The sequence below is a fragment of the Pleuronectes platessa genome, chromosome 17 (assembly GCF_947347685.1).
Source record: "Pleuronectes platessa chromosome 17, fPlePla1.1, whole genome shotgun sequence".
NCBI classification, from domain to species: domain Eukaryota; kingdom Metazoa; phylum Chordata; class Actinopteri; order Pleuronectiformes; family Pleuronectidae; genus Pleuronectes; species Pleuronectes platessa.
The window spans coordinates 21,229,644-21,251,483 of NC_070642.1; the positions used below are offsets into that span (position 1 = coordinate 21,229,644).

The 21,840-nt window shown below is 46.5% G+C and overlaps 1 protein-coding gene across 1 annotated transcript; it reads left to right on the forward strand.

Moving 5' to 3' along the window:
• The first annotated feature begins 422 nt into the window (after positions 1-422).
• Positions 423-21,614, forward strand: ncoa1 (nuclear receptor coactivator 1). Its single transcript, XM_053445770.1, has 21 exons — positions 423-648; positions 6,335-6,440; positions 8,362-8,528; positions 9,231-9,337; positions 9,538-9,715; positions 10,760-10,942; positions 11,062-11,154; positions 11,917-12,057; positions 12,323-12,470; positions 12,617-13,580; positions 13,755-13,976; positions 14,690-15,014; positions 15,411-15,593; positions 16,048-16,159; positions 16,553-16,721; positions 17,243-17,554; positions 18,087-18,182; positions 18,431-18,845; positions 18,931-19,099; positions 19,186-19,375; positions 19,459-21,614. Exons 2-21 carry the CDS (start codon positions 6,352-6,354, stop codon positions 19,636-19,638), a joined length of 4,443 nt encoding a protein of 1,480 aa, XP_053301745.1. The 5' UTR covers positions 423-648; positions 6,335-6,351; the 3' UTR covers positions 19,639-21,614.
• The last annotated feature ends 226 nt before the right edge of the window (positions 21,615-21,840 follow it).

The following is a 21,840-nucleotide window of genomic DNA, read 5'->3' on the forward strand; positions in this document are numbered from 1 at the left end:
TCAGACATTTACAACCAGCTAATAATGACAAGAGCTCAGACTCGTCCAAACATGAGGCTCGGGACCAGGATGATGATTTGTTGAGATACCAGGGAGCTGTGTGTTAACGGTGTTTGCATTTTTATGTCCGCAAATCTTTGCTTTAAGGTTTTATTGACATAAATGTATATTAACTAGAGGAAGCTATGAAATAACGTTCTCATACGAGGACACTCCAAACGTGCCTGGTGATTTTCCTGCTGGTGCCGGTGACCCTGTTGTCTTCAGGTCGATTCTTCACATAGTTTAAACAAGGATTCATGATGTTGAATGAATTTCTAGGATAATGAAAAACCTACAGTTCTTAATATTCTTAATATTCATAGTTTTTTCTTTGTCTTTCCAGTCTGAGGCCAACTGGCTTCCCCCCCCCCTGCACCTGGGATGGTGCCTTGCGACAGAGTGGCTGTGGAGCCATAACCCCACCACCACCACCAGCAGCACCACCAGTACCACCAGCAGCAGCGCAGCAGCTCCATCATCTCGACTCTGAGACCACCACTGACCTCACCCCCTCCAGGCTCCCCTTCCTCTTTTAGGCTTTGCTCAGAGCCCTGGACAAGGCCACCACAGACACCACATGACTCACCCACTGGAGCCCTAGATCAAGTGAGTGCAGCTGCTCAGCATTGTGTGTCTGTGTGTGCGTGTGCTGCAGTATGTCTCCCAGGTGAATACAGTGTCGCAGCCTGTGGCACATTCTGCAAATACCCCTTTTTATTATTCAGGATCGATTCCCACTGAATATCCCTGGAATAATCTGTCATATCGATTGGGAATCTGTGTAAATTGAGTTTCTACCTGAGGCTGAAGGCCGTGTAGGTAGGATGGACGTTTACAAACGATGTGTCGGTGAATACATTGATTTATAAAACAAATTGTTAATACAAAACCAAACCCTTTCTTTCACTTTGTGCGTTTTTCCTTTGATTAATAGACACGTTCCTGCCTCTGGAACCTGAGGGAGCAGCTGTGTGTGTCCTCATTTACGCTGCCTGCTCGGTTGGCTGAATCTTTGAAAGCCACTGTCTCCGTGCAGACTTCTCCGGCTCGTCAGATTAATTATAAAGAGGCCGGTTAGTTCATGCTTAAAAGATAGTTTGGAGAAAAAGCACCAAGAAGATAACACCCCCCCCTCCTCACCCCTCCTCACCCCTCTCTCTCTCTCTCTCTCTGCATTATTCTCCTGCACCATGTGCTCTGAGATCCTGGGCCCCAGAGTGGCGGCGATGCTCAGAGCATCCCAGCAGGTCTCCCATCAGCCTCCCATTGGCCTCCCATCGCGCCACTGGAGTTGAAATGAGGACACACACACACACACAAACCCACACACACTCGCTCACAGATTACAAGGAGGCAAATTACGCAGCGGAGACCGGTGGCGTTCAATAAGCGATGAATATTCACGTGGGGTTATCTGTCTGGCAGAGGAGGTGGATGTTATTCTAATAAATGTGGATCTTTTTAATTATATATCAAAGTATTGTGTCGCCCTTTTAAGGATAAAGAGTGGAATTTAAATGTTTTATGTGCATAGAAGGGGGCGGCTCCCTTTTCATGGCCTATAATAGAATATTTTCTTTTTACATTTAGGTTATGCATATTGTATGATTCGCTCGTACCATTTCCCTCGTGCATCCTTACACTAGATCTCGGCTTTCTGCTCCCATTGTTGCACGGATGAGAGAAGTGTGTCTGTGCAGCACGCAGTCCTCCGGCTGCACCTCGGCTCTGCAGACGGCTCCACACTATGTATTCCATACACTATGTATTCCATACACTCTGGAGGCTGACACGCTGTAGTAGCTTCGGTGGAACTGAGCCGAGTCCAAGGTTATTTCTCACTCTCGGTAAACATCCTGGATCTGGGTCTCCACAGATGGTGGGGAAACAATGGACTGAGACTTAACAGGGCTTTCAGTCCAGGAGCGGGGACTCTTAAAGGACCACAGCCTGTTTCTGTGTCTGGCATGTTTAACACAAATCATGCATACATCTCAGAATAGTGTTTCTCATCTTTTACACTTGGGCGGTTGGTTTCTTTTTAATTCCAGTAAACTAGAACGGCACTTGAAGAGGCCCATATCTCCACCAAGCCCACCAGCTGAGATCAGATGCATCCAGATCCTTATCCAGTTCTGCACCATCTTTCACCTGCTCATAGATGCGTCAGATTTTTCATTTTACCAAGAAGATCTCTGCATTATAACTTGATGAATTCAGACTCATTCCCCATAAACATAACCTCCTTGGTGGAGGATGGTTTATAGACTTTAGATATGATTTTATTGAAAATCATGTGAAGTGCTGAATCTATTAATCATTTTGAGGCAAACACATTGGAACCAGCTTCTTCAATGTGAATACCTGCAACAAGGAGGTTGTGTTTTCACTTGTTTGTTTGTGTTATTTAGCAGCATGACACACAAACTACTGTTCACCAGTCCTTTAAGTCAGTGACTCTAGTTTTATTGTTTGTGTGTCGCAGTTGACTGAACGTAACTTTTCATAAAGCCCTTTGAGCTGCATTTCTTGTAATAAGGAAGCTACACAAATAAAGTTTATTATTATACGACACAATAAAAATAATCGCAGCCAATCCTATAATCATAACAAATGAAACAGATCAGGGCGAAACCGAGGGAACAAAAAAGAAAACGCCAACACTAAGCACAGACTGAGCAGGTGATGATTAACATCAAAAGATATGAGGAAGGATTATGAGTAATTAAAACAATAAACAATTACATGACCTCCTACACGCTTAACTGACGCATCGACTGAACAGGAAACCAACCATCAGTGTCAGTAAGTTGTTGAGGGATTTTAAAACTTTTTTACTTTTGTCAGTTGCATTGTTGTTGTTTACCTGCAGCAGATTTTCCGACTGGTTTGATTCCCGGCATCTTCAGCCATGTTTACACGTGACAGCAGTTTGAGATGAGGGTCAGATGAACAGGCCACGGCTCATAACTACGTTCCAGGTGCATCCACTCGACTTCTCTGTGGATTGAGTTGTTGGTAAATAGTTTTTCTCTGTCCCGCTTGTATATAATAATATTTATTAGTTATCTAGTAAAGCAATATTGCAGCAGTCTCTTAAATCCAGCAAATTAAATCACTGTGCTCTGCTCAGAGTGAAGGTCACAACATTTATTTCAATACTAAATCACATCTCTGCCTATTTTAAATTGAAGAGACGACACATAATCAATAATCAGACTGTGTTTTGGTAAAGAACATTTTTTTGTAAACAATTATTGCGATTGCTTTGTTGATTTGTCGAGTAAAGTGACACAAGTTGTTTTCCAGACACAAACATGTTCGGACAATCGCAGTGACGATAAAATCTTTCTGTTCTAAGTTCAGGATGAATTCTCTGCATGTCTGAAATCAGCTAAATCAATCAGGTGTCCGCCTTTAATAGTTTATTAACTGATTAACAATGAAATCTGTTTGTGTGTTTTGATTGAATTCTGAGGGAACTGATCCTAAACCTGCCTTCATGTGGAAGAAATCTCCTCCATGCAGATGTGTCTTCAGGGACACACACACACACACACACGGCTGCAGCTCAGTGAAACGTGCTGCAGCCCCCCCCCCCCCCCCCCCCCCGTGCACACGTCTAGCACATGAGAAGATGGCTGCACCGTGTCCCTGTTTGACAGAAGCTCTATACATTCCCTGGTCATGTCCTTTATTCCACAGGGGGGGGGCCTTAGCAACAGTGACTGAACAGCTTCTCATGGGCTGTACCAAGTCAGTGGAGCACAGAGAGGAGGGGGGAGGAGGGGGTCAGGCCATGAGCATATATTACTGAGATTAGCGTAAATAATAAAGTATGATCTGGTTAAAGGTTGTATTTACTTTAGGCGTATTAATAATGGAACTGTCAGTCTTGCTCTCTTTTCTTTCCTCTCACATTTACATACCTACCTCCACTCCCCCCCCCCATTCTCTCTCCCTCTGTGTAATCTACATTATTCATTCCCCGCTCGCTACCTGGTGGTCTCGTCCTCACCCCCCCCCCCCCCCCCCCCCCTTCAAGCTGTACATGGGTGCTGTTGTGTGTGTGTGTGGTGGAGAGGAGGAGGATTACACTCGTTCTCCTCCCATATGTTTTTGTTTACAGCCGCTCGTGTGTGTGACAGTGGGACGGAGGTTCTGTTCTAATTATACCAGTTTGAGTCACACATAGAACAGCTCAGATGTTCTAATGAGAGCAAACTGTGAAACGCTGTCATCTGTTAGAAAGCGCCGAGCTGCACACATTGAGCCGTCATGTGAAAGGTTCGTTTAAGGCCGATTGAACAACAGAGATTTGTTTATTTAGAAAGCGTATTGTTTTATGCTACCTGGCTGAAGATGGAGATGTCGTTAGTTACTTCCGCCAATTGTGTTGTCGTCCGGCTTTGTGTGAGTGCGGGAAATTTGGATCACAGCCAAATAAACTATTGTCAGGTTTGACTCTACTACATGAACTCCCTTGAGATAATATATGTTGTGATTTATTGCTATGCAAATAAAATTAAGTCAATTAAGTGAATGAAACTGGAAACATTAACTTATTATTATTAACTTCACGATGGAAAAGCATTTTCTTTGAATATCATTCGTTTCTCACTATTTTCCAACATCTTATGGGCAAAAATATTGATGTAGAATATAATGAGGAAGATTGATGATTAAAATAATCAGATTATTATTGTGTTCGATGTTCGAGCAGCAACAAACAAGAGCAGAAAAGTGAACCGGTGCATCAGAATGAAAAAAGGAACCTGCTGACATTGTTATGATGTGGATGAGAAGCAAGTATAACAAGGTGGTATTAATCATAAACACTTATCAGGTGGGAGAAACTGCTGCTATATGACACATAATCATAATGGTGGGGAAACAGGAAAGACCAGAAATATGACCCGTGGTTGTTGATGGCTTGACCACAGGCACCCGGCTTCCCTCGGCTCTTCGGCTGTTTGTTAGACAACATGTTGTCTTCAGTGTGAATGTGCAGCCGGAGCATGTTCCATTGTGTTGGAGTTAATATAAATAAAATCATCTGTACAGAGCCTCGCAGAGCGCAGGGTGTCCACTGGGTTCTCGGTAAATCATTAAATGTAACTGCAGTGTAGTTTATGTTCATGCCGTCAATAAATTACACCCGTGTTGACTTATTGCCAAGAATATAAAGGAATATAAAGTGCACGCGTTACTTGGGCTTGTCAACAATCATAAATGATGAAGCATTCGGGCGCCAAGGTCATTGTGAAGAGATGGAAACTCTCTCCTCGGCTCACAAGTAGAAAACTTTTCTAGAAACTGAAATGTAAATTTGCTGATGTCTGAAACGAAGAAAAACTTGAACTTAAATATATATTCTATCTTCAACTTGGATAAACATGATACAATACATATACTTTAAATTAATATTACATTTACTCATGGCTTACAACTTAAAGCTCTTCACATGCTTCTGTTTCCTTCAGTTTCATCTTCTGCAGCTCTGAGTGTTTTTCTGATTTATTGTTTTGGTTTTAAACCCTAACGCCTGATACAGTAAAAGTGTTTTTACTTTAATGTTTACTGATAAATGTCGCCTGCGCACGGTTTGCCTCATCAGATGTTGCAGTGTTCTCTGTTGCAATGTTTACACAACCCTGAATCTGCAGGAGCGAGTGAAGAAGCAAGTCCAAGATCTACAAGACTAAATATTAGGGAGGTTTATACATATAATGCTACAGATCTCTATCACATAAAGAATATATGTTGAGTCTGAGAAACATAAACAGGACGTTGAGTCTTTTCTGAGCATTGGCTCAAAACCCAAAGATTTTACTATCATCATTATTGATAACAAATGGTCGACATCCGCTTTCCTTATGTATGTGGACGCTTGTTTGTTTGTGTTTTGGAGAACGACCATATGCAAATATCTCTGCCGGTCATCTTGTTCTTGTTTTTCCTCCGCTGTTCTAAAAACACACTGAACTGTGACCAGAAGCTGAAGTGCATGCGAGCCGCACACTGTGTGAACCTCACCACCGGCGTCACGCCACGACAATATGCAAATGTGCCTCGGTTATGGCCGTAGCAGCTCTTATGTAACAGATGATTGTGTCTGGAAACAACACCCTGCGGTTTCTCTGAAGGTACTCGAGGAAAAAAAACTCAGATTTTCACTCGAAATAACAAAGATTAGCCTGAAAGGGGAAAAAAACAGGATCAAGGGTCGTTGTGGTTTTTCTTTATTTTGGTTCCTGACCCGTCTCTTTGTGATGTGTTTCCTCTCTCTCAGGTCAGTTGAAGCTGAAAATGAGTGCAGTAGGGGAAAGCCCCCTGGACCCTGCCACGCCGGAGTCACGCAAGAGGAAGGGCTCGCCATGCGACACATCGGGGCAAAGGTAAACACACACTGCCACGTCGGCGACACAACACATTCATAGGCAGAAATATACACTGTAAATTAAAATCCTAACAGCAGGGATGTGCTTTGATATTAATGGACCGTGGGTTCCCTGTGAACGAGAGGCAAGTGTCTTCCTGTGTCTCCTCCGCGCTGAGAGAAGCTGCTTCACTCGGCCCTGAACTTTTTCATAACTTCACCTGGAGGAATCGTGTGTGAAGGCAAATGTCTGATTTGATCTGACTCATACAAAGTCTGTGAAATGTCTGCAAACAGATCGACAGCTGAAAGTAGCTGAAGATGCAAATTGGATGTGATGACGTCCTTAACGTATTTATCAGGTTGTTTCAGTTCCACAGTTTCAGCCACAATCCTCAGTTTTGACTCTGTTCAGTCAGATGTCAGGTTTTGATCTCGTCTTTTTAACTTTTATCTGAATTTCCCCCGTTGTGTGGATCAATAAAGTTTCCTCTTATCTTGTCTGTCGCGACAATCGAAAGAAAAAGCCTGAAGATGAACTAACAACTGTAAACATTTAAAAGTATTTAATCAGGGAATCGAACGGCTTTATAATTCCAGTTTGTCCTGTCAGATTCTTTTAGCAGTGGGGGGAGGCAGGCCTGAGAGAACAGCAGGAATATGTCCAGAGGATTCACAGTTAGAAACTCCGGAGAATGTCCAGACCTCCTTTACGTTGGATCCTTACATTACAAATAAGAGGAATAAGAGAAAGTGGTTTTCTGTGTGAATGGTTATGTGTGGTGAAGGTTAGACTCAGCTGTAGTTTGGGTTAAAGGTCAAGACGGGACATGTAGTGACTAAACAGTGAATGTACTCACTGTCCTGTGTGTTAGTGTGTGTTTGTGAGTCAAAAAGGGGCAAAATAAGTGATGTAAGCTGATGTAAGAGGCCAGTTAGCATTTCCACAGCAGCCACTGACCAGCGCATTCACACACAGCAGCGTTTCCCCCCCCCGCTCCCTCCCTCCCTCCCTCCCTCGCTCGCTCGCTCGGTTACCACGCCTGTGTGTTCTGGCCGGCCAATGCACTGACCTACTTTTGCTGTTGTCGTATCACACACACACACACACTCACACACACTCGCATATATACACACACGTTTCTTTCTCTTTTTTTCCCATGTTTACCACATACCTTGCTGCAACTCGTCGGTCTGAAAGTATATTATTGCAACTGGAGAACAGGGATAGAGCACAAGGCCGCGCAGAGAGGCTTGAGCTCAGGACGGATTGAACCAGCGTTCAACTCCACTAATGTATGATCGTTTTACATAACATGAAAACAAACAGCAGGCGGTTTGGCACCGGCCGGCCGGGGTTGGGGGGGAAAGGCCTCGGCAATAATATGCATTACACAAAACCACCTGTTTGTTTGTATCAGGGTCAAACTTTTCTGATTTGTTAATGTTAAAAATGACATTTATGTAGAAGTTGATGATAATCGAATTAAAGATAAATCCAGTGTAATTTGATGTTTCATTTAGTAGCATAGAAGAAATATATACACAATATTCACAGGTTTTGAAGCAGGAGTCAACAATTCTGATTTGTGCGATTTAAAAAAAACACTTTCAGTTGGTTCTGCTCGTTCTCTCTCTCTTTGCCTCCGAGGCCGTGTTCACACCTGCACAGTCATCCAATCACAAGTGGACAGCTCTAAGTACTTAATGTGAATGCACCCGAGGCGCTTTGAGGAAGGACTTAGATCCAAACCGTGTACGACCACATTCTTCTAGCAGCGTGCACGACCACGTCCGCACACCAAGTCCTGCAGGAAGCCCTTCAGTCTCATTCACTCGCTTCTCAAATTGCTTTATGAAGAGTGTGTCAGACATGTTGAAACTCATGTCAACTCCTCACGTGGGGCCTTGTGTGTGTGTGTGTGTGTGTGTGTGTGCAGCCTGGAGAAGAGGAGGCGGGAGCTGGAGTGCCGCTACATCGAGGAGCTGGCGGAGCTGCTGTCGTCCAACATGGGCGACATCGCCAGCCTCAGCGTCAAACCCGACAAGTGCCACATACTCAAGAGCACGGTGGACCAAATCCAGCAGATCAAACGGCGTGAGCAGGGTGAGCGAAGACACACACACAAACACACACACACACACACACACACACACGTTACAACTATGTACCGTTTGAGTTTAAAAACACGACCGTATATCTTCCCACCGACGTCTCCTCTGCCACCTCTGACAAAAAAAACAACATTCATATATATAGAATTTTCATTTCTATAAATATAAAGAGTTGACTCACTGAATACAGACAATATATAACATATACAATATATAATGGGGCCAGCCAGGGAGAACCCTGACAATAATTTATTTAAATTAATTAACTAAGCCACACAAAGGTTACTCCCACACATAACCAAAAGAAAACTTAGTTATCAAAATAGAAATAATCCCAAAACAATGATATGACTTTTAACTGTAAATATGGTAAACACACAGGACAAGTATTGAATCATGAGTCTCTTTATTTCTTTCGGGTGAAAGAGACGAAAACTAAAATTAGATCCATTTGAAAAACAATAAACAAACGTCAACAAAGCGAGTCCACTTCAGGATATGTATATGGATAAACAAAATACAAATCTGAAAACACATTCCTTGTTTGTAGGGAACGTGTTAATGTCTATTTGGTTCAAGTCTCAAAGTTTTAAAAGTGACTGAAGGACTTAGAGCTGCAGCTTCAGATGTGTCAGGAGTGATTAAAGTTTTTTTTTAAGTCTTATTTGTGTTTTGTTTGTTTTCTTCCCGGCAGAGAAAGCAGCTCTTCTGTCCCCAGATGACGAAGTGCAGAAGAGCGACATCTCCTCCAGTAGCCAGGGGCTGGTGGAGAAAGAGGCACTGGGGCCCTTGCTGCTAGAGGTGAATAGCAAACACACACACACACACACACACACACACACACACACACACACACACACACACACACACACACACACACACACACACACACAAGCACACACACAGCAAATCATCCTCGCTACTGCTGCTGGGACCTTTTCTTTTTACTCCAGCTCAAACCCACCCAGTCTAACTTAGTCCTCCTCCCTCTCCTCACTCAGGCCCTTGATGGGTTCTTCTTCGTGGTCAACCGGGAGGGCCGCATCGTCTTCGTCTCTGAGAACGTGACGAGTTACCTCGGCTACACCCAGGAGGAGCTGATGACCTCGAGTGTCTACAACATCCTCCACGTGGGAGACCACAACGAATTTGTGCGGAATCTGCTGCCCAAAAGCCTCGGTGAGTGAGCGGGGGGGGGGCGTGGGTTTGAACGACACACATCCTTTGGCTCCGGATGCCAGCGGCTGTTATTTTTTAAAAACATACTTAGCAATTACATTTTCAGTATCCCTCAAATTTGACAGTTTCCAAGCCAATGAAAGGCTGTGAAGCTGAGGAGATCGGCTCTGGCAGCAACAATCTGTGTAAAGTCCCTAATGCAGATAATTAACTTAGTTTATTGATGGAAAACACTGTCGCTAAGGAGAGTTTGAATAGCTGAGAGGAAAGGGAGGAGGATGAACCATGGAGGTTTTTAATTGACACGGTTTTTAAGTGGGAAATCAGTCAGAGCGGCGAGGCGGCGTTTTGTGTGTGCGTGAGTTTGAGGAGCGAGGGAAGAGGGAAACAATGAAACAATGACTTTGTTCACTGCAATAATGTTAGTTCAATTTGTGGCTCCAGCCTTGAGGAGAGATTATAGTAAGGGGGGGGGGCCTGGGTGGGGGAGCTGGGGGGGGGTCGAATAAGGACAAACGATAGCGGCGGGGGACAAGGTTGCCCAGTTGTGTTTTCTGTTGATCTTGTAATCCCTTTTAATTCTGCACCAGTCGCTACAGCTGTCCTTTGCCCCCCCCCCCTGCCCCCCCACCCCCCCCCCCCCTCTCCACCCCCCTGAAATCTGCTGCTCACAGAGAAACTTGAAAACAAATTGATTTCTTCCACATCACTGAACTTCAGATTATTCTTCCAGGGGTTCCTGCAGTCTCATTATTTGAGGTGCTTACCGAGAGTTTATCATGTTTGTATTGTTTGTATTTATTGATTCACTCCCAAATTCAGCCTCTATTTTGGATTGTTGGTGACTGTAAAGTGAGAAAACACTTGTTCCAAACACTTATACTCTTATGAGCATAAATCCAGGTGCATACTGGTTATTAAACAGTATTTTCTCAATTAAAATGATGAGGAAGGAAAACCCAGAGTCTCTGTGCGTTTCTGAACTGGTGGAAACTCCGTTCTCGACTTCTAATGCTTGGTTCTTTTTGTTTTCTTGCCCTCCAGTAAACGGTGTGCCGTGGCCACAGGAAGCCGCCCGGAGGAACAGCCACACCTTCAACTGTCGCATGCTGAAGAGGCCCCCGGACGAGGTGGGCTCAGAGAACCTGGAGGCGCGGCAGCAGTACGAGATCATGCAGTGCTTCACCGTGTCCCAGCCGCAGGCCAAGCAGCAGGAGGAGGGAGATGGTACGAGATGGTTCACACGCGCTCTCTCTCTTCCTCCACAACGTCTCATCAACCTCATCAGAACCTCTCTCTCTAAAGTTCTGATACGTTTGATCACTCGTGTCCTTTTGTTTGCACAGACCTGCAGAGCTGCTTGATCTGTATCGCCTGTCGAATACCTCGAGCTCAGCCCGTCAACAGTGAGTCCTTCATCACGAAGCAGGACCCCACAGGTACACACACACACACACACACACAAACACACACACACACACACACACACACACACACACAGCATATATTCAGAATCCGAGGTAGAAACCTACCTGGAATTTGCTCTGGTTATTGGTGCATACAATGAACATAGAAACATAAAAACACAATAAATACAACACACACAAGAAAGGCAATAAAAAAAAATATATATATATATTTACTCACTATTTACTTCTTATTTACTCTCTTTTTCTAATATTTATACAAAGTAACATTTATTTACACATAAACGTACCTAAATAAAAATATATAAAAAGTGAGGTAAAAAGTGAAATGCAATATGCAAAACAGTGAAGCACTAATTGCACCTTTAAACTACAAGCTTTAAACTATTGAAAGGAAGCTTTTTGACTTATTTATAGCTTTTGTTCAGTGTTGCTTATAGGAAATATAGATATACCTTTACTTATAAGAAAATGTACTCAAGTAGAAGTAATATCACCTTGGTAAAAATGTACTCAGATAATATTCAGTCAGTTAAAATAAGAAATTAAACTGACGCTAGAAGTGAACATCGAAATCCCTTGTTCCTGAATCAGGTGTGTTTGATTTGTGACACTTAACGTCTCCGCCGGGTGGTGCATTAAATCAATCTGCATGAATGCCTCTCTATCTGTCTTATGAGAATCACAGAATCACAGAGAACAACCAAAAAACCCCCAAAAATCTGATTTCTTGGTTTGACTTTTTTGTGTGTTTGTGTTGTGCGTCGCCTCCAGGGAAGATCATCTCTATAGAAACGAGTGCTCTGCGGGCGACGGGCCGGCCCGGCTGGGAGGACCTGGTGAGGAAGTGCATCTACGCCTTCTTTCAGCCGCAGGGCAAAGAGCCCTCCCACGCCAAGAAGCTGCTGCACGAGGGTGAGGAGCCCAGAGTGATTGTTCAAACAACGTTACCAGAGCCTCAGCTTCAGTCACATTAGAACAGATTAAATGCAATGATGTTTTTGATGTTCTTTAAAAGATGTTTTGTTTGGCCTCTAGTGTCCTTATGAATTTAAATTCCCTACATCTGGATTTTTATTTGGATCGGCACCAAAATGCTCATGGATCAGTCCAACCCTAACCCTGAACACTGTGTGTGTGTGTGTGTGTGTCTGTCTTTGTGCGTCTTTGTTCCCGACAGTGATGACCCACGGCAGCGCCATCAGCCCGCTGTACCATTTCTCGTTAAGTGACGGAACCCCACTCAGCGCTCAGACTCGCTGCAAGTTCTTCTGCCCCCCCAACCCTGACGTTCAGCCTTTCATCATGGGCTTTCACACTATTGACAGGTACGTTACTGCGCACACAGACACACAAAGGGTTGTGTCTCTGAGAGGACAGACACAGGTTTACATTTTCCCCTTTTTAGAGAGTTTGACCGTGTTTGTTCCTCTTCTGTCACGTGGTCATCTTTTATCTTCCTGGTTTCTCCCAGGGAACACAACACTGCTAGCTCTCAGGAAAACACTACACCGACCCTTGGCAGCCTTGCCCAGACTCCCTCCCGCTCCCCGACCCTTCCCCCCGGCAGCAACTCCACCCAAGGTTCCGGCCTCGCCCCCTCAGGCCTTCACCCCAACAACAGCAACGCCTCCTCCCACGGACACGACCCCGCCACGTCCACGGGCTACGTGACGCCCTGTCGGACGTGTCCCCAGCAGGTCAACAGTCCCTCTCCTTTGAGCAGCCCACTCACAGCCACCCCTACCTCGTTTATGTCGCCCAGGATGCCACGGGCCAGCCCTGGGTTGGGGGGGAGCCCTCGGGTCCCAGGGAACCCCTTCTCTCCCTCCACGCCAGGCCTCCATTCCCCCACCGGGGCGCTGAGCAGTGGAGGCAGCCTCAACCGACAGCAGTCTGGTGGTGACGGTGGCTGTGGGTCGACAGGGTCTTTCTCCCTGTCCTCCCCTGTCCCCCAGAGACAAGCCAGTACACCCACCGGCTCCTCCACTCAGCCTGCGTCAGTAAAACACCCAGAAGGAGGAGGAGGACGGGGAGAGGACTCTGTTAAAGCCCCCCTTCCTTCCGCCTCACAGCTGGGAACCCCCAGACTCAACCTGCTCCTGAATGTCAACGGGACGGCAGTTGAATCTAACAACAACAACAACAACAAAAACAACAGCACCTCATCACCTCATCCTCCGAACCCCGCCCCTGCCCCACAGTGCCCTGCCTCACACAGTACTCTCACGGAGCGACACAAGATCCTCCACCGGCTGCTCCAGGACAGTAGTCCCAACGACTCCTCCACCGCCGCCGAGGACGCACTCAACAAAAGCGAAGGCGACATCAAGAGGGAGGCGCCCGCCTGCCCAGCCCTGACCCCATCGTCCAAACCCAGCTCCAGGGAGCCGCAGGACCACCAGCTGCTCCGCTTTCTCCTGGATACAGACGAGAAGGTGACCAGTACATACACCCACACGATTTTAAGATATTTTGACAGTTTGGTGACAGTAAGTGGACTAAAATAAAGATTTTAAATATACCAGCATCTGCCCGGTTATATCGATATTATTCAACCCCTTGAGTAATGTCCTCCTGAGAACTAATAACCGTTGTGTTGTTTTTTTCAGGACTTGGGGGACCTGCCTCCTCCCTCCGCCCTCAACCTGCAGACCGTCAGGGTGAAGGTGGAGAAGAGAGTGAGCGTCGATGGACCGCCGCCCTGCACCGGCTCGTCTGCCTCAGGATCCAAACCTGCAGCCGTGTCCAGCAGCCCGGCCTGCGTCAGCCCCAAGCCCTGTCCCATCGGAGAGAACCGGAGAGACAGCCGCAGGGACAGCAGAGACTCCACGGTACTCACATGGCCGCTTATCGCTTCACGCTTGAGAACAGGATTGTTTTTAGTTGATCAAAGTTTTACAGAAAATCAAGAAACTGGTGTGAAGTTCATATTTAATGTGTGTATCGTCCCAATAGTCGATAAACTAGCAGCTATGAAAGACCAGTAGACGGGACACACCCTCCTCCAACTTAAATCTGTCCCAGTTCGATCTCCGTCTCCCTGTCCCAGTCAGACAGACACGAAACCAAAACCTTAAGTGTAACGGCCCAGTAATCACAACATGTGTCCACCCACATGGTATCGATCACGCCTGCATGCCACTGTTGCTTTCAGAATTCACACAAGCCTGGTGTCAAAAATAATATTTCACAATTAAAAGCAGGACTCTCCCTCTGCACAGCTCTGTGTCCTTCCCTGGCAGTTGCCTGACAGCCGTTGTAAATCAAGTTGAATGTTTATTTTCTTGGACTTTGTCTCCGCTGTGGACTCGGCTACCAGCTGCAGCCTTTGAAGCTCGCTGGCCTTTGACCTTTTGTCTCTCCCCATCTCTCTTTCACTGATTGTCTGTCACGTTTCCCCCCCCCTACCACCCGTTATTCTTTAATTCTTCACTCCTTCATTCCATTACACCATTCACCCTTCAATCCCCCTCTCCTCGCCCGTCCTCCCCATCTCCATCTATGTTCATTTGTTTTTGCTCTATTCTCTGTTTCCTGCGCTCAGATGTCTGATGGCCCTGTTGACATGGACGCTCTCACCCAGCTGCTGCCCGGCCTGAGAGGCCCGAGTGGGGCCAAACAGGGCAGCGAGGGTCCAACAACCCCCGGAAGCCCCCGGGCCGGGCCCCCGGCTCAGCTCCAGTCTCCTATGCCACAGCTCCAGTCCCCCCTGTCCCAGCCCCAGTCTATTCCCCAGTTGCAGTCGCCGTCACCTCAGCTCCAGTCCCCCTCACCCCAGCTCAAACTGCAGTCCCCCACCCAGCTCCAGCTCGGCGAGGTCAGCACTCCCCGCAATGTGAAGAGAGAGTCGCCCGGCACTCCGAGCAGAGGTAAAGGTCCCGGAGAGAAGGAAATGTGTTGGTTTGCCTTCAAATACGTTGTGTGGGAGCTGTGGTTTTGAGGTGCAGAGCCAGCATTTAAATAAAACAGTCATTATATTTGATATTAATAACTGAATATCACATAACTACATAATTTCTCTATTTATCTTAATTGTTTATTATCAATATTGTAACAGCTGAATCTAGCGGCTCCTTCTCTTTTTACTCTTTAATTTGCCTTCACATTGTTTGTCTAGATGCCCCCTAGTGGCTGTTAGGGGGTGTTGCAATGTAAACAAACCCTACAGGGGAACCAGACTCATTTTATATTTGGTGGTTTTATTATTTTAATCCAGAATTTAGTACATCAGTGTTTTATCATATGTTGTGTGTCTGTTTCCTCAGGGCTCAGCGATGGCGGACCGCTCTCTGGCTGCAGCCTCCAGACTCAGTCGGTGTTCGATTTCTGCAGCCCCCCCACTCCAAGCAAGATACCCTCCCAGGGACAGGGGGACCCCTTCCAGACCCCCAAGGACAGCAGCCCCTTCCCAGAGGCAGAAGTCATCAACCCCTTCAGCTCAAGCACTGGTACACAACAACATAAAGAGTCGACAGTTTGTGTTACAGTCGCAATTAGTCTCAGAAAAAATAAGTAAATGATCTCATGACATCTGTGGGAAACGTGTTTGGTCATAAGACAATAAGACAGAAGGGTCGGGGCTGACAATGGCTGCCGGGCTGTAAACAGTAACCTGACGCTGCATCTTGTGTGGCAGTAAAGCTTTGTCGAGTTGACCTCTGTAGTTGTAACCCTTTGACACACCTGACCATATACCAGGCTGCCTCTGGGTGTGTTCAGCCTGTGTTGTGTTACAAGTTGTTCATCTACACACGAGAGCAGCGCAGCCACCAGCCGGACCTCTTAATCAGCCGCTTCACAATATTACAGGGAGTTACTCAAGGTTCTTTATTGTAGTTGTGTTATTTTTGATTCCAGTAAACTATATCATATATTTTAAACCGGTATTAAATTGTTTTTCAGGCCTCACCAAGATGGATGTGGGAGACTCCCAGTTCCAGCCTCTGGCTCTGTCCGACACTTTGTCCTTCGATGGTCTGGGAGCTCTACAGGCTCCGTTAGCGTCACCGCAAGAGTAAATATCTGTTTTCTTTTGTGTGTTGTATAGTTTTTTTGTGTTAGTTGTGCAAAGATGGTTCTTATTTCATTACATTCACATTCACAAACTTGGAGGAAGACGACACAAGTTAAAAAATGTGAAAACATGTTTCAAAATACACTTGATGTTAGATTCCCTCATCTTCAGTGGATGTGTGTGTGTAGAGAACTTGAGAATCCTTCAGGGTTTATAATCACGTCACTGCTGATTGGCTGACACCTCTGACACACCCACAACACGAGTAAAAACACACCTTGAAGCCTTTTGCACGATGTTTCAAGCAAACATGAACCTGAATATGAGCATTTTGGTAGTTGTCCTTTAAACAACACTGTGATGATGCTTACCTGTGTGTGTCTGTGTGAGCAGGCAGTGTGTCCCCTGTACTCTGGATGAAGTGCTCGGTCCTCTGACGGCTCCCGAAGGCCGGACCGACGAGAAGGCTCTGCTGGAGCAGCTCGTCTCCTTCCTCAGTGGAACCGACGAGAGCGAGCTGGCTGAGCTGGACAAGGCCCTGGGTATCGACAAGCTGGTACAGGTGTGTGTGGTGCAGCCGGGGGGGGGGGGGGGGGCACGTGAAGTGAGGAATGCAGCGGGCACGCGTGCAGTTTCAGAATCAGAAGTATTTTATTGCCAAGTAGGTTTACACCTACAAGGAATTTGCTCTGGTATTTGGTGCATACAATGAACATAGGACATAAAAACGCAATAAATACAACATACATAGGAAAGGCAATAAAAAATAGAAAACCAGTATATATTTACTCACTGTTTACTTCTTATTTACTCACTTTTTTCTAATATTTATACAAAGTAACATATAAATATTGGAAAAAAGTGAGAACACTTCACGTGTTTATTTTTAGCATCAGTGAGTCATCATGAATTGTACGTTGCTGCTAAAATTAATCCAAACACAAGAAACAGTTTCTCAGCTGAAACTTTGGCAGCTTCTTAACTGGATTAGAGAAAGAAAAAACACTGTCAGGGCCTCAAATGACTCAGAAGGTGGAGTTTTATATTTATATTAAGGAATAATTTGATTTCATCTCTTTCCAGGGTGGCTGCTTTGACCCTCTGCCTCAAACCTTCCCCTCCCAGCAACCCACTGCCACCCCAGTCTCCCTGGACCCCAAACTCCCCAGCTACCCCTCCCAGTTCACAGCAGCTCCACAGGCCCAGTTCCCTCCCGAGCTGGCCACCGTGGGGCCACAGGGTCTGGGCTTCGGAGCCCCTCGGGGGGCTTTCCCCGGGGGGGCGGGCATGGTGAGGCCAGGCCTGCCGCGACCCCAGGGGACGGGCGCTCAGCTCCGGCTGCCACCCAACCAGCTCCGCCTGCAGCTGCAGCAGAGGCTCCAGGGCCCGCAGCAGGTGAGGAGCCCAGGATCCAGTCTATCATGTAGTTTAATTCATCAACACTATGACATATTCAATGTGGGAGATTTTAATACAGTTTCAGGTTGAACTGTTTATGTTCTGGTGCGTTTTCTCTACTCTGCAGTGAAATATCAAGTCTGATCGGAAGCTTTACGACTTAACTGAAAAGGAACCGAGAACATTTTATCAACATTTATATAAATACACCATATAAAAGCTGAAAGACTGGTTTTCAGTATGATTTATTTAATTTGTATTTCCCCACATTCTCTTCTCAGTTCTCTTCCACTTACATTCGTCCTCGTTGCTCGTGTCGATCGACTTCTCAACATTTTCTTTTCACAAAGTATTGACTTGTACTTCTCTGTGTTAGTCTGAATCAATATGTCCTAATGAATCCTCTGATTTCATTTTGCCAGCATTGATTGATCATTTCCTCCCTCATCAGTAATATTCAACCCTTGTTTTCGCTCTTCTCTTCTTTCTGCATCCATCCAACAATTTATTATATGTCTTTGTGTCTCAGCTGCAGAACCGGCTGGCGGCCATTAATCCGTTTCCTGCAGGACATGTGAACATGGGTGTTCGTCCGGGCGTTCCACAGCCTCAGATTCCCTCACAGGTGAGTCACAGCAATATTTCATTAGAAGAATTAATAACCCTTAAGTTCTAATTAACTAATAATGAATAATAGCAGTTCAGTTTCAATGCAGTAAGGTAGGAAGTCGTTTAAATATACAGTCCGTCTATCTTTAAACACTTTTCCTAAACCTGCAGATTCCCCCGTTCACGTGACCTTGTAGATAATTTGATTTGAAAGAATTTGAGAATTTAGAGTTTCCTGCATCTCAATCTGTTTTGCCTCCGCAGCCTCCACTGAACGCCCAGATGTTGGCCCAGCGTCAGAGGGAACTCTACAGCGTCCAGCACCGCCAGCGACAGCTTTTCCAGCAGAAGGTCATGCTGATGAGACAGAACTTGGCAGGCGCTCCGACTGCAGCCGTGGGGCCCGTCGGAGCTGCCAGGGTCTCCAAAGGCCCCCCCACGACGCCTCAGCAGCAGCAGCAGCAGTTCAACTTCCCACCAGGGTTCAACCCGATGACGGGAAACCCCCCTACCTCACCGAGTCACTTCAGCCCCCTGTCAGGGGCCCCTCTGGACAACAAGCTGTCCGCCAGGGCTCCTCTGAGTAGCCCGACGCTGATGGGCGGCGTGCAGGGCCAGTTCAGCAGCTCCATCAGCTCCTCATTGCAGCAGAGTCTGTTTCAGCAGTTTGGAGGATCTGGTGAGTTCCCTGGACTCACTCAAAGCTCAATCACACCCGTGGAGCTTTTTACTGCTTTATTAAAACCTCCCCTTTCTTTCCAAAGCTTTGGTCCAGCAAGATCCATCCTTCCCTCCTGACATGAGCCCGACCAGCCCGTTGTTGTCACCTCAAAACTCAACCTCCCAGAGTCCTCTGCTTCAGCAAGCCCCTCCTCCTGGCTACCAGTCACCAGACATGAAGAGCTGGCAACAGACGGGGATTGGCAGCAACAGGTGAGGAAGAGCACGCCGCGATCCGAGGCCCGAGGCAAAACACTGAGTCGTGTAACAATTCACCGACTGAACGTTTCCCTCCGCAGCCTGTTCAGCCAGTCAGGCCAGAGTGCAGGGCAGGCGTTCGGCCAGCAGGGGGTCTACAACAACATGAGCATCACCGTGTCCATGGCCGGGGGCTCGGGGGGTGTCGGCTCGTTACCTCCCATGGGGCAGCCGGTCGGCTTGAGCAACAGTAACCTCAGCAGCGTCGGCTCAGTGTGCAGCGACCAGCAGGTCAGTGACTGGTTTTATTGGTTTCCTGCCAGGAGTCATTCTGCTGGACTGGTTCTGTATCTCTGACGTTTCTCTCCGTGCAGGTGCAGCAGGTTCAGGTGTTTGCAGACGTCCAGTGCACGGTGAACCTGGTGGGCGGAGACTCGTACCTGAACCAGGGCTCCATCGCCGCCGCCGCCTCCCAGAAGGGCCCGGGGCCCCAGGGCGCCCAGAACAACCAGGCCCAGCAGAAGAGCCTCCTCCAGCAGCTGCTCACCGAGTGACACCTCCCAGCTCCCTTCAGCTCTCCTGCTCCCCTTCTTCTTCTCACTTCTACGCCTCCTCCTCCTCCTCCTCCTCCTCCTCCTCCTCGGAGGTCCGTGCACCAGACCCATTGCTGTCTCTGTCTCACCTTTTGGATGGGAGGATGGATGTTTGGACGGCGTTGGCTCAGAGCGCTCGACGCAGCCGAACCACTTCTGTGCGGGTGGTGGGGGGGGGGGTGGGGGGTTGATCCTGGGCTGGTTGTGTTTGCCGCCCAGTACTTAAAGAAAAGACTCGCGTCAGAAGGAGCAGCAGTGTGTTTGAACCTGCCTGTCTAATCTGTCTGACAACCTGTCTGTCTGCCTCAGCCTATTTAAAGGCAGTGTTGTCTTGCTGCTCATTCCTTGGTGACCTACTTCCTGCTTCCTGACCCAAGTAAACAAACTGCGACTTCATTGTAGATTTGCCAAGTTGTCGTCACTGTTAAATCAGGGCCGGCCTCCTTTTTTATTATTTTGTTTTTCGGGTTCTTTTTCCTGATTGGACGGTTTCTGTCAGGGGCCGTCGCAGCAGCAGTGCATCTTGGGAGCATGAGCTGCAGCGTACAGTTGCGCTCAGCGGTTTTTTAAAGTGTGGGAGTATCCCACACAACAGCACCTCTGGCTCTTTATTTTTTTATTTCTGTTTTGTTTTGTTTTTCCTCTACCTGTCTCTCAGCGATGTGGGAATGTTAAGGTTTCAGACCTCTGCGGCATTGTGGGATAGGAGCCCAGTACCAGCTGGTTCTGTGACTGTCTCTCTATCAGCTACAGTGCCTGGTCGAAGTTTGAGTTTTGATCCTAAACTCAGCTTCTACTTCTTCTTCTTCTACTTCTTCTACTTCTACATATTATTCTATGACATCCTCTGTTTCTACTTCGGTTGAATGTTTTTATTTTTTGTTTAAAGAGTAAAAAAAAAGAAAAAAAAATCTCCATCTGCTCTCACCGTCATCATCTTCATCATCATCTTCATCTTCATCAGAACAAGCTTTGACAACGGCCGGTTGGATGGAAGGATCGATGGATGGATGGATGGATGGATGGGAGACAGACAGGATGCTGCTCAGTTTGGAACTTATGTGTCTCTCTCTCCCCCGGGAGGAGGTTTTATTTTTATTATTAATTTTTTTCAAAGTATATATAGAAAAAGATAAAAAAGACTGTTATGATTATTTAACTGTCTGTCCGTCACATTTTACCCCCCCCTCTCCCCCCCCCTCACCTCCGCAGCTGTGAATACAGAGTCCTGTGGGGCTCTCTCTCTCTTTCTCTCTCTCTCTCTCTCTCTCTCTCTCTCTCTCTCTCTCTCTCTCTCTCTCTCTTAGCCTATCAGTGTTGTTTGCCATGTGCACCATGCAGGCGGGTTGTATTGTACAGAACAGAAGGACAAAGACTTGGGGACGAGCTCACTCTTCTCTTTTAACTCCTTTTTTAAAAAAAAAGAAAGAAAAGAAAAAGTGTAATTAACTCAGAAAAGCAAAACTATGTGTCATGTGATTCGATCCAGGTTTTATTCTATTTGGTTTTGTCCTCTTTTTTTTTTTTTTTGCCACAAATTTGAATCATGTCCATGTTTTAATTTGTTTTTGGGAGATTATTATTTTCTGGCATCAGGATTTTGTTTTGCCGTGGAGGAGGAATTCATTCCACCTGCGCAAATGTGAAAAAGAAATTTGGAAGAAAGTTTAAATCTAGCTAGTTCTCGCCCCCCCACCTTCTGCGTCCCATTCAGCGCCACACTTTCTCGGGGGGGTGGATGATGTGGTGGGGGGGGGGGGGGGGGGGATCCCTTTGCTTTCTCTCATGCTAACCAGGGAGCTAGTTCTTCTCATGCTCTCTCCTCTTCTTTTTATTCTTGTGTGTCAACAATACTCTTCAAGAGAAATCGTTTCTCAGACAGATCATGTGTTTGTAACCATTGTATAAAAAAGACAAGAGAAGCGTAACAATCCCCCCCCCCCACCCCACCCCCTCGGCGATGCTAACGGTACCGAGCAGCACCCCCCCCCCCCCCCCCCCCCCCCCCCCCCGGTGGTTTCTCAGTCGCAGCAAACGTTGCGCTTCAGGATATTGTTCCTATATAAAGACATTTAAGTAGAAGCTTTAGTAATAGAAGTTCCTAACAAAGATGTGATGGATAAATATTTTTAAGCTGTCATGAAATTGAAACAGGACGAGGTC

Bases quoted from the DNA above. Each gene is read 5' to 3' on its own strand.
- ncoa1 (XM_053445770.1), top strand. From the start codon at position 6,352: ATGAGTGCAGTAGGGGAAAGCCCCCTGGACCCTGCCACGCCGGAGTCA. The intron at 12,471-12,616 runs GTACGTTACTGC...GGTTTCTCCCAG, and splicing joins GGCTTTCACACTATTGACAG to GGAACACAACACTGCTAGCT. The intron at 19,376-19,458 runs GTCAGTGACTGG...CTCTCCGTGCAG, and splicing joins CAGTGTGCAGCGACCAGCAG to GTGCAGCAGGTTCAGGTGTT.